The sequence below is a fragment of the Cynocephalus volans genome, chromosome 9 (assembly GCF_027409185.1).
Source record: "Cynocephalus volans isolate mCynVol1 chromosome 9, mCynVol1.pri, whole genome shotgun sequence".
NCBI lineage: Eukaryota > Metazoa > Chordata > Mammalia > Dermoptera > Cynocephalidae > Cynocephalus > Cynocephalus volans.
In genome coordinates this window covers 141005247-141018943 of record NC_084468.1, presented here as the reverse complement: position 1 = coordinate 141018943, position 13697 = coordinate 141005247, and the positions used below count along the sequence as shown (strand labels likewise).

Genomic DNA, 13697 nt, shown 5'->3' with positions numbered 1-13697 from the left:
CTCTCTTAGCCAATTTCTTTTAAAAAGAATTATTTCTGTTAAGACTAAGTAAATTTCACTTAGAACTAATGAAGAATCGTAATTTTCATTTAATTCTTTTTATCATGTGGTATATACAACAAAATTTTGCTGTTTTCCTACCTTAAAATTATGTATTTAGGTTAAATAAGAAATAATCTATAAATAATTAAAATGCAATTTACATCCAAACAAAGGATCCAATACTTTTAATTATACCATGTTGTTGCCAATCTGAACTCATTTAGTAAAATTAAGACCAAACATGTCACATATTAGTAAACTAATATATTATCCATTAGTAATCAAATTAAATTTTCCACCCTAGTAATGAATTTCCCTAGAAGCACTTGTTGACCAGGTAAGGCATTCTTAAAAAACACTAAAACAAACAAACAAACAAAAAACTTGTAACAACAACAAACTACACTTTTTTAAAACAGAGCAAGAAAGGAGAGTCATGAAAGGAAAGCAAATGAAGTGTTCCATAAAAAAGGGAAAGATGACGGTGGGAGAGAAACAGTTATGAAATGCCCCCCCCCACCAAACTAAGTGTGACAAATATGACTATGAAATTAAACCAATCAACTTTAACACTAAATTTTGAGTAATCCGCACTCCCACTGACTATCTTAGTTTGGAAACTAATTTGGAAAAACAATTTCGAAGCAGAAAATATATTAACAATATTAGTACTACACTAAAACTAAATTAAAAATTATAATCCATATTGTACTATTAATATGTACAACTATCTTTAATACATATTTCCTTCTTCCATGATTCTACATCAACACTAAAAATATTACCTTCTTTTATGGACAATAGTAACAAAAAACCTTTCATGGTTTTTTCTTTTTTTTAAACACAAAGTCTCTCCAACAGACAAACAAGGCTGTCTTTGTGATGAGCAAAAAGCAACCCTTTCCAAGTGAGCTCAATGAAATGATTCAACTATGAAATTCACATTAAATTAAAATAGTGCATGGGTAGCAAGAAGAATAGATGGTTTGCTGGTGGTCAAAACAACATTAAATATTTAAATATGAAGATGTCACTGAGAAATACAATATACGAAGTATGGGTATTAAATACATATCACTTAAAGTTACTGAAGATTGAGTAAATAATTTTAAGTCAATATATATTTTCCCATGAACTTTGCATTTGTACTTAGTTGCAAAAAACAGAAAAATACAGGTAAGAAAAACAACTGACAAATATAAATTGTCAATTTTTATATTTTCATATTTTTATTTGAAATTCATTTCACATATAATGACTACTCACATTTAAAGGTATTATATGCATACACAAAATATCTTTCATTATGACATATCCAAGAATTCAAGCTACCTTTTTTTTTTTTTTTTTTTTTTTGAAAAAACAAAAGAGTAAGAAAAATAAGGTTCTAAACTGACTTTATTCACGTCTTGTACAAAGCACTCATTATCTGTGTCTTGGTGTCCTCAAACATAAAAAGCAGTTTGTTTATCAAATATTTATAAAATAAGTGATAATCAACTGGATTGTAGCATTTAAAAGGATCTTTGAACTTATTATCAACTGGGTTATAACCTTTAAGATCTTTGAACCTATTAGAAATATTTCAGGGCATCTTCACACTGAGATTTTTAAAAGTATCACTTTCAAATTATTCTTATTTCACTTTATTAAATTAAAAAATAAATTTCAGATAATATTCCACAATGGTATAAAAACTATGAAAAATAATATGTAATTTTTGCTTATCTTCTTTTAAAATAGAAAACAGGTGTGATACTAGTCACGTGGGGACACACGAGAGGAGGCTAAAATTTTAAAGTAAGGTAAGACAACTTAAAATATCCCAATTACAACTATACATGCTGATCACAAAGCTGAGCTGATCTTCAGAGAACATTTTAAGAAAAGAGCTAAACAATGTATTTTGACATCTTATTTCAACGTTTTCTAAAATCTTCATATTTTGTGTTTCCAGCAAAATCTGCTTTTTGGATAGTAAGTCTATCACAGAAAACAATTATTCATCAAAAATGAAAAATTTAAATGTCTTCACAAAACTCCCAACAAAAAGCTAAAGATAAATAAAAATATTACACTTTCATAACTCACCGTATGATAGCCTCTAGGTAAAGGTGGCTTGCCCACAGGATAAGGATCCACAGTGTCAATAATTGTTTGTCTTTCACCTTTCTGGTTGATTTTTCTAAATCTCCTTCGAGACTGTCTATGGGAAGCTTGACGCTGAAAATACTCTTCATTTTCATCCATATAGTCCACCTAAAATAAAACCCCCAAAAACGTCTCAAAGAAATGTCTAAAAACACAATATTAAGTATTAATATTGGACGCTGAAAGAAACTTACAGATAGTCCATATTCATTCATTTTGCAAAGACATTTGTAGACAAACTATCTAGACACACTTTAAGTGTGTCTGAACTTCTCTGGAACTATTTGGTTTTGAGTAACTTTTCTTTTTTGAAGAGGCATTTTCAGTTCCACTTAGGACAATATGGGTAACCCTTGAATTTCCTGCACTTTCAAAGGGAAGGATATTTTCAGTAGTCTTTGTACTGATTTATTAGCAAAAGATCTCACAGGATACATTACCACACATTATGAAAGCAATGCTGCATTGTCTTAACTAAAGTGCACACACAAAATTTTGATGTGTATGAGTAAATCTGTAAAAACCCCAAATCCCAAATGACTCAAACAGAACAGCTAGCAGAATAGCTTTGGTAGATTATCTGATGGTTTCTCTTCCTACTTTCATTCTATGGCTTCCGTGTTTGTTTTTTATAGTGTTTTTTAAAAGATAATTCCTCATTTTAAACATTTTAGAAACTCCAATGAATGGAGTCAACCCCACTTTCAATCCCACCTTCTCATCTGAGAGTAAATTTTGCAAAATTTTACCAAAAGTCTTCACTAGCTTTGATGAGGAAATTCTCATTTCTGATGGAATTCCTCTCTTACATCATAGGAAAAACCCCTAAATCTTTTCTGAAAATAGACCTAGAATTGTCTACTAGATACTTTACCAAACGTGATTAAAAAGTTTCCATCATCATCCCTATTAGGCCATAATTTATTTTACAAGGTTCTCCTTTCCAGATAGGATGCTGGATAGGGAACAATAAAAATATCAGTATCAACTGAATGTCTGGGCTGGGAGCAACCCCCTTACCTCATCTTAATTTTTGCAACTGATTTTTTCAAAAGGGTACACATTAGCCTATCTTAAAATCATTTTATACAGTAAAGAAGAAGTGTGACAGGTTTTCATTAATGAAAATAATTATGTTGCTAATATCTATTTTAACATTATGTTTTATGTATAATCTGGCTTGTCTCAATATATTTTTAAGTCACACAATTCAGTTAAAAAGAGAGATGATGTCAACACAGTTTAACCAGCACAGTAGTCCCCTAAATTTCTTTCAATTACTTAAAAGAACTCAAGTGATTTGCTTATGCTAACTGTTCCCTGAATACACACCACTGTGATTCATTTACAATAACTCAACCATTCCAGTCAACACTTACAGAGCTGAAATCCTGAAATTCAAAGATTCTCTCCAAATTTCAATTAAATGGCTTTATCATAGCTTGAATTATAACGTTCGAATACCAAACTTTGGGGACTTTTCTCTTTTAAACTTTCTATCTCTTACATTTAATTGAATCCTGCAAATAATTACAATATTATGATTATAAATTCAAATTCACAATAAAAAGTTATGAAATAAATATATGTTGTTACAGGTAGTTTGTAAAAAATGCCTTTATTTCACAAATTTTTTTAGGAAAAAAAAAAGTCCTCATAAAAATATTCTTACCACGATCATTTCAGAAGGCTCTAAAACAATGCATTCACAGCCACGCCTAAAGCTTCCTGCAGAACGTTTGCCAAAACTAGAAAGGAAAAAAAAATTCAATGAGGACAACCTCAAAGATTTAAGAAATATGTTGTGAATTTAAGCCAACCCTACAGATAATTGAAATTAAAAACAATTACAAAAAGTACACATTGGAGAAGGAAAACTATCTTTAATGATTATTTAGATAGAATGACATAAAAGTATTCAAATTCTTAAGTTTCAATCATATATATTTCTGGAAAATTCGAATATAATGTTTTCAAATTAATAATGTAAGTAAAGGAGAATTGGTATGAATGTGTTTTGTGTTAGGTTGTTTTAAGTCACTCTCACTTAGGTAAAGTTTTAGAATATTCCAATAGATATGGGAAATGTCTCAATGATACACCATAAAAATGTCCCAGAAAAGTATAAAATCATGTAATTCTCTTCTATAACTTAATTCGCTTAGGTTAAACATTTCTTTCACCTAATAGATGTATTTTTTTTAATTTCAAATCAACCTATTCTAAGTTTTTTTAAGGAAAAGATATTCAATTTAAGACCATTTTTCCTTAACTATAAAGAGATTTCAGTGGGTGTGCATACTAAAAATCCATTCCTCCTGAAAACTTTGCACTAGTGAACTCAGACATAGTACCTTTGCTGTATCTGGGGTGAATTCTCACCTTAACACTGGAGATTTATTCTTGCTGACACAGGCATACGGAAACTCGAATCCTGAACAGAGAATCCAGGCGAAGCTAGGTAATCCTGACTTGCTCTACTAATGTACCACCTATCGCTCACTCATTCACTGCTCCAAAAATCCTCCTTTCCCTCCAGTCAACATTAAAATTTTTAGTAAACATTTTTAATAAACTTAAGGAAAATGAGGAAAAAAAAAATCTTCTAAAGAGCTATTTTATTGAGAATTTTTTTCCAAGTTAATTATGCACTATGAGTGACTCCTATGGAAATTATTGTTCCTTTTATAACCCCCTTTATATAAAGGTGGTATACAATGTTTCATGTACAGTATTGGGAGGCAAATTATGATGAAAAAAGTCATATAAGAAAAATAAAACAGGAAAGACAACATTTTTATTCTATCATTTGTGATGTCTAGGAAACCACCTTGACCATTTCATATTCTAAATTTTACTCATTTATAAGATTATCAGGTTAGATTAGGTCATCAGTTAAGTCCTTTCTTGATCAAAATCTGTTTCTATAAAAATCAAAAGCAGAATCATGCTTAACATGTTTGAAATTTTTTTTAAATATTTACATATACATCCATATATATATACTCACACAAACATACATATTACAGTGCTTTTTAACATGGAAATAATTTTTCCAAGAAAAATGTAAAAAGTCTATATTCTTGGCCACATTACTTCTTGAGCAACATAAATTTCTAAGATTTTTTAGTTTACAATACAAATAAAATTTCATAACTCTTCAATACATACAAAAATGAGTTTCTTGTTCCTGACTCTATCTAGTTGCAATTTAATTTTTTACAATGAAGCTTATAAAGCTTACACTACAAGTTAAAAGATAATCTTGATATTAGCAAAATATGTAGCAGGTCTCACAATATCATCATTTAATCCTGTTATACAGATAGGTAAAAACATATATTGTATGTTTAAGGTTTATTGAAATAACATTAAAATCTAAAAATTCATGACTCCGTGTGGAGCCACGGCTAGGCTAATGTCTGGAATCCTGTCAACATCGCCAACTGTAGCGCTCTTATCCTGTTCATGACGCCAATTGTCTAGCTACTCGACTATGCCAGTTGTCAGGCTCTTTTACCTACTGGTAACCCTGCACAGATTGGGCCAATTGTTGAGCTAAGGCTGGGTCTGGAGCCCACAGACCCCTCAAGCCCATTCACAGACTGGGTCACAAACCCTTCGCATGCCAGGCTGGGTACACAGACCCCTCATATGTCAGGCTGGGTCACCAGACCCCTTACACGCAGGTCTATGAGCTAGGTAACTGGCCAAAAGGTCCTTGGAAGCCACAGGTTGGAAAGCACAGCTGCGCTGGGCGGACGCCTAAGGCTGATGCCCATCCACCTGCTGCACTAAATCTCTCTCTCTTTCTCTCTCACACACAAGAACAGCAACAAAACTAAAAAGACACATTGGTGTGCATGCACACTAACTACACACACACACACACACACACACACACACACACACACACAATTTGCTTACAAAGAATGCTGAACCACACCCAACCAGACCCAAGGAAAGGGCCCTGACCAAATGATTCTATTTTCGCAACACCGTTAGACTCTAAGTTTGATCCTATTTTATTACGTTTTAGAGCTAGAAAAGTTTATAAACATAATGATCAAATGGTTATCCTTTTTTAAATGCAATTTAGTAAAATAAAAAAAAAATCATAAATATAATGCATACAATGTTCATATAACACTTGATTTTTAAAAAAACATGCTAGAATTGAGTTGTTCACAAATTTTAGCAACAAAAGGTGTTAACACAGACATAAATAAACTACATGGTAGTTATTTATTTGACGCCTAATTATTGTACCAACTCCCTACTTCAGAATTTAGGCTGTACATCCTCTTAGCAGTTACCCATTAGTTCAACAGAAATTTATGGCTAGGAAGTCATGCTTCAAGTTGCTGTAATACTATAACTTTGGGAATGAAAAGCTTACATTCCCTAAAATGTGCTAGAAAAAATACTGCCATGAACGTCTTTCAAGAAAGTGAGCTGCACCAGAACCTGGCAAAACTCTTTGCAGTCATAAAAGACTCTACAGACCATCACAAAGATATGAACAGGAGAAATTGTAGACTCTCCAGCAGATTAATTTCTTGAATACACTGAACAGAAAAGGCAAATGTACACGGAATACACATCAGCAAGGCAGAATATATTACTTCATTTATCAAAAAATATTTTTCAAATATAGCCAGGAACCCAGAAGGAAAGAGCGGCTTCAGAGGAGCCAAAGCGCAGGTCTTGCGTGCATGTGCTAGGGCTGATCAATGGCAGTGCCTCTGAGCTCACTCAGCTTACAAACCAGAAGCTGTGAGGTGGGAAGGAACAGACAAAACAATGAAAAATGTCAGCTAGAAATTCATTCAGTCCACAAAATACTTTTGCTTCTACTATCTGATTCTTTGAAACAATAAAAACATAAACAAAAGTAAATATAATTATTTACTAAGTTTTCAAAAATCTTTAACCAAGCTCCATACAAATAAACTGTTTGAAAAATTCTGTTCTGAAAAATAAGTATAAAGATTAGCTAGATGGAGATGTATAGGAGATAAATTCTCCAACAGATGATATTAAGATCAATTCTTATAAATATTTTAGATGATTTAATAGAAATGGAGCAAAATTTCCAGGTTTGCAAACAACACACTTTTAGAGAGTAAAACTTAAAATAAAAACAGTAAGAATAAAGTACAAGACATTTTATAATGTTTTATGTGAGTGCAGTAAAGTAGTAGAGGATCCAATGTACACAATGAAATATTCTACATAAAAAGTGATCAAATGCACACAGCATTTAATATTAAACAACAGATTCTTATCATTTAGTTAAAAGTCAGAAATGAAAACTAGAAGTCTTTGAAGTCATTAGCACGGTAAGCTGCTTACACAATAAATACAATAATAAAGGCAAACCTTGAAATGATGGGCATACTAGGGAGGAATCAAAAGCAATTATTATATATATCCTTATAGAAAACTATGTAGTCTACAATAGGATATTGCCCTAGGAAAATTTCTAAGGGGAAAAACATAGATCTAAAAAGTTTCCCACAAAAAAATTAAGGAAATCCAAAGTGCTTTCTGAAAGACCAAAGGCACAAATTAAAATACTGCTTCATTCAATCTTATTAACAGCAGCTGAAAGTGGATAGCACTTAAGTTTCTAAAATCATGATTTAAGAAAATTTAGAAATGATACAATTAAAGAAGAACTTGGATAACTTAAAAGTACACCTATAATCCTTGAGGGTTTTAAGAAAAGTCAGTAACAGGTTAGAATTGTTCCAAAGCCATGTGACTGTATTCTGCCCCAAATGTGACTAATATTCTGTTCCTTGGTGCCACTGTCAGAAATGGACAGTAAATCTATCAAATGCAGCATTCTTTTTTATTATTAAGTCTTATAATAGATTACATAAAATGATCTACAGATTCAATACTATCCCTATCAAAATTCCAACAGGAGCCTTATTTATTGTGTAAGCGGCTTTTTACAGAAATGGAAAACCCAATCCTCAAATTCATATGGAATTTCAAGCCTAATTAGCCAGAACAATCTTGAAAAAGAACAAAGTCACAGGACTCACACTTCCCAACTTCAAAACTTACTACAAAGCTAGAATAATCAAAATAGTGTGATACTGGCATAAGGACAGACATATAGGGCAAAAGAATAGAATTGAGAGTTTAGAAATAAATTCAGATATCGTGCCCAATTGAGTTTTGACAAATGTGCCAAGTTTGTTTGGTGGGGAAAGAACAGTCTCTTTGACTAATGGTGTTGGAATGACTGGATTTCCACATGAAAAAGAATAAAGTTGGACCCCTACCTTACATTATATACAAAAATTAACTCGAAACAGATCAATGACCTAAATATAAGGGCCAAAACCATAAAATTCTCAAAAAGAATAGGGATAAATCTTCAAGACTTTGAATTTGGCAATGGATTCTCAGATATACCCTGAATGCATGAGCAAAAGAAAAAATAGATAAATAGGATTTCACCAAAATTAAAAACTTTTGTGCATCAAAGGACATTGTCAAGAAACTGAAGACAACCTACAGAATGGGAGAAACAAATCATGTATCTGATAAGGATTTAACATCAAGAACATATAAAGAATTCCTAAACTGAACAACAAAAAGACAAACTAATTTAAAAATGGCAAAGGATTTAAATAGGTATTTCTACAAAGAAGATACACAAATAGCCAATAAGCAAATGAAAAGCTAGCCAACATCCTTAGTCATTGGGGAAAAGCAAATCAATACCACAATAAGATACCACTTCAAACCTGAAAGTGGATGTGAATTGGATACTAGTATGGCTATAATTTTTAAAAGAAAAAAGAAAAAGGATGTGGAGAACTTGGAACCCTTGTACATTGCTGGTGTGCATGTAAAATGGAACAACTACAATGAGAAACAAGATTGGCACTTCCTCAAAAAAGCTAAACAGAATTACCATACAACCTAGCAATTCCACTCCTAGATAAGTACCCAAAAGAACTGAAAACAGGGACTCAAACAGATGTACATCAATGTTCACTGCAACACATTCACAATAGCCAAAATGTGGAAACAACCAAAGTGTTCATTAACAGATGACTGGATAAACAAAGTGTGGTATACAAATACAACGGAAAATTACTCAGCCTTAGAAAGGACTGAAGTACTGACAAATGCCACAGCGTGGATGGACCTTGAAAACATTATGCTAAGGGCAATAAGCTAGTCACAGAAGTACAAGTATCATATGATTCCACTTATGTAAATATCTGGATGAGGCAAATTCATAGAGACAAAGTAGATTAGAGGTTACCAAGAATTAGGGGCAGAGGGGAAAACAACAGTTACAGAGTTTTTGTTTGGAGTTATAGAAAAGTTTTGGAAACAGGTAGTGCTGTTGGTTGCACAACAGTGTGAAAGTAATTAATGTTACTGAATTGTAGACTTAAATGTAATCACACATTTTAAAATGTATTTTATGTTATATATTATGTATATATATTATGTAAAATATATTTTACTTTATATATATTTTACAGCAATAAAAATTAAGTCTAAGACACTCTCAAGAAGATATTTGTTTGTTTTAGTGGCTTTGGGTTTCTTGGCAAAACTTTAGAGCTAGAATAAGAAAGGGTAGGAACTCTACTTTGAATAAACAACAAACCTTAGGGACAAAGAGTTAAGCTTGAAGACTGAGGAGTACCACTGATCAACCCCGAACTGATTTCTGTTGTATGGTAATTTGCAGTGAAGTGATAGAGGTTGCAGGTGAAAGAACTAGGAAGAGATGGAAAGAAGGTAAATAAATACGACTAAAATATTTTAAATAAGAATTCTGAAGAGTGAATTATACCTATATTTTTCTTTCAACCAGCATTAATCTCATTTTTTTTTTATCCGTGGCCATATAGTGGAGGTTCTCTATCCCTCTTTCTCTCTCTCTCCATATACATATATACATATAGACACAGATATAGATAGACAATTTCTCATACATATTTTATTTTGCTACGTGTCCACCTTCCAAATGTTTATTGGACACATAATACAGATTCAATATACCAATATAAACTCTGGAATCAGTACAGAGCTTACAAAAAACCTCACTAAATACAGTCCCTATTATTAAGTAGTTTATATTCTATGGAAGATTAAGAACACAAACAGTTGTAACCCAATGACAAGTCGAGAACTGAGCTTTATGGAGAGGTAGATTCTCAATGTCTAGCCTCACTCTGTAGCTAGTTGAGTGAGAAAGACAAATCAGCATTTGTAATTCAGAAGGCAATTCAAATTCAGCAAAATTACAAATGGCCATCAAGAGCTTTAGGGTTGCCCTGGAATAGTCAAAGATTTGATGTCAAATCTATAAAGACCAAATCTCTTCAGGCAGCTACTGCCAGAATTTCAACTAGTAGGACATCAGCTTATTTGAAGTGGCACTCATAAAACCACATACCAAGATAGACAAAAGATATTTTAAAATTTTAGACTCCTTAATTTTTAAAGATGAATAGCTAGCTTAATTTTTAACTTCAATATTTTTTCAATATTAACTAAAATATTTTTAAAGTAGTCATCCCAGTCTTCCAGTAGCTTCTCAGTCTTTCCGTATCTGTGTGTGTGTTTGTATTCAAGACACTAAGATTAATATAAATAAATGAATAGCTATCTTACAAAAGCAAAAAAGATGTAGGTAGTAGTTATCAGTTAGACAAACTGAATATTTAAAAATATGTTAGCCCTTTCTGTACTGGATACCAGCCTTTGACAAAAGTTTATGAAGTTGGAAGGGAAATGATAGGGAGAGAGCAGTATGGTGTATGTTCTTTAAGAAGTCTTCTGGTTCTACGCAGTATGAAAAAGTAATCACCACAGTGTACTTTAAACCCTTCTCAATTGTTCTGTATACATCTTGGTTTTCAATCATTCAATCTCAATAGAATTTCAGAATATCCTTATAATTTTATATCAAACAACCACAAGATGACAACCAGAGTGAGGCAGGTTCACTTTTGGTCAATCTACTGGTTCCCCAACAGAAAAAAAGAAAAAAGAAAAAAAATTAAGCTCACCAGCAAATGATTAATAAAAAGACCACTTTCAGCATCACAAGCAGATTGTTCCTAAATGCAAGAGCTCACTCAGTATGGCTAACTAAAAAATGATTGCTCCAAACATGGTAAAATCATCCAGATTTTCATTCCCATTAAGTTTTTGCTAAAGTTTTTGTACAGAATAATTTAAAACTTCAGAATTACAAATTGTTCCTAAAATTGAAACAAAGTTAAATATTTTTACAGGTGCAAATGACAAGATTTTGTAGTACTAAAAATATGCATTAAAAAAATTACTAATTAGTCTTCTACACAATGTAAAATAGATAAAAAATTTAACAGCCTGCTAAACTTTCCTTCAAGTTCAAGACTCACAGCCAGAAAGAACAAATGTTTGAGAATATAAAGTCTTACCTAGTTTTCGTAAATACCTATGGGCAATGAGGCACTGGACAGGATGTTGCACGTGTTGGAAGGCCAACTTGTCCTAAGTTTCTGTGACCACATTTTCACTACTCAATTTGAATCAAGAGCACTTTCTACTAGTGTGAGTTTTCCACGAAAGGCAGTTGCTGAGCACAGAAGCTGTTTCTATCAGTGTCCCTAACCTTGCCCTTTGTGTGGGCCTCCACATTCTTGATGGACGTCAGAACCACCCTGCGGAATGCAATTCCTCAGTATTGGAATGTAAACTTATTCATGTCAGGCTATATACCCAGCACGGAATACAAAGCAGTCAAACTGAGATTATAGTGGTGGGCAATCCTAATTTATGAAATGATTAAAAATGTAATATTCTGAGATATCAATTTTTCATACTGTTTCTAGAAAACCATAGGCAGTTTCTAAATTTCATTTTCCTCCTTAAAAAATCTAAGTAACTGACTGGATTGATGCCCTAAACCAAAATTAATTTATTAGTTTAGGACTTACAAAAAAAATTCACATGACATTGCCTTTAGGTAGCAGAGTAGCAACTTACATTAGAGGCAAATAATCTAATAAATAACTGCTGATACCACCAATATCATTCTCAAAAATCATTAGAATATGCAGAAATAAATTTTAATAGAAGTATAAAAGGAAAGTAGGTTGAAAGATTTACCATAAAAATATATTTAATCTTTTTTAATATTTTGGCCTCACTTACTCATTAGTTTAACGCCCCCGCCCCCCATAACAGCTATTTAAAACAAAATAATCACACAGCAAGTACACATATAAATTACATGTATGTATACAAATTACAAATTGCTTCTAAAGCATGGACTTTAACTGGCTCAAATTTCAGAAGTATTTGGAAAATTATACATACACTTAAGGATATCTAAATTTCTCTCAAGTCTCATTTAGAAATATTCTAACAATCATCACTCTGCACAAATCAACAGAGGTTTGCTCCTCTGCACAGTGAATCTCAACATTTAACCTTTGCCGATAAAAATAGAGCAGAAGGAAAAAATTACAAGTGAAGGCCTCATAGCTAAGTTTTCCCCTCTGTTCATTCCTCAGTATTCTGTTGTCTATTTAACTACGGGAGAAGTACTAACCATCTGATATTCATGCTATTAACATTTTAATTCATTAAAAAACAAAAATCTAACCTGCACTGTCTTCAATATCTTTGAAGCACCAGTAACAGCAATAGTGCTGCCACCTCTCATAAGATCTCCTTTCTCTGCAGCACTGAGTGTTCCCCATTTCCCTGTGAGTTTTCTCCCAGTGAGTCCATGCGGCTGTGGCTTGTGCAGAGAGCCAACATTCCTTCTCAAGGCTAATTTCCTGCTTCGATGACCCACCCTCCTCTCCTGGCTGCAGTTATGTGTTACGCATGTTGTATGGGCGCTCTTTCTGCATACCAACCTCATGAGCTCAGCGGCTGCCTGACAGACACTCTTTATCAATTTCTATTAATTCATTATCTACTCTCTTCTAAGTCAAGGGCAAGTAGGGAAATCTGCAATGTCTGCTCTCCTGAGCTTCAAGGTCAAATGCTTAGTGGTGCTCACATGCAATTTTATTATTAAAATTTACCCAAGCTGAACTAAGAACTAGTTGCTCTCCACCAAAGGGAAGCTAAATTGTATACCTGGCCTGAGGGAGTATTATGGAAAAGCACAGCATAAATCTAAATCAGCATAGGAAAAGTTGGAAGAGGCTGATTTTGCTCTTGCTTCCCTTCAAGAGAAAAAAGTTGGCTCTTACCTCAGCTGTATTAGGGTGAAGAGAGCAAGCAGTTTTTCTCTCATGCCACAATCTAAACCAGCAAAGGACGGTAGTGTTTATGTCCTCGTGACTGAACTGCTACAGAACAGCTCAGCTAAACTGATCTGCTGCTATCCGTCTACACAGTGGCACAAACAGGTCTCTGCTGAGCACAGTGCTTTGTACACAGATGGCAGCTGATCAGTTTGTATAAAAGTTATGGTCCATAACAGCTTTTCCCTTCAGCAATGTAGACAC

At 32.9% G+C, this 13697-nt stretch overlaps 1 protein-coding gene across 7 annotated transcripts in view; it reads right to left on the bottom strand.

Annotated features, from left to right (window-relative positions):
• The window catches only part of RAPGEF2 (Rap guanine nucleotide exchange factor 2), a 249845-nt gene that overhangs the window by 121375 nt on the left and 114773 nt on the right, over positions 1-13697 (bottom strand). For 5 of the 7 annotated variants that reach the window (XM_063108820.1, XM_063108823.1, XM_063108822.1 and 2 more), the window contains exons 5-6: positions 3866-3941; positions 2134-2301 (exon numbers count right to left, since the gene is read on the bottom strand). In XM_063108820.1, the coding sequence (XP_062964890.1) occupies positions 2134-2301; positions 3866-3941 (244 nt within the window). Of the gene's footprint in view, positions 1-2133; positions 2302-3865; positions 3942-11648; positions 11892-12838; positions 13008-13697 lie in introns of those variants that run through there. The other 2 variants (XM_063108827.1, XM_063108826.1) reach the window with 2 other exon arrangements.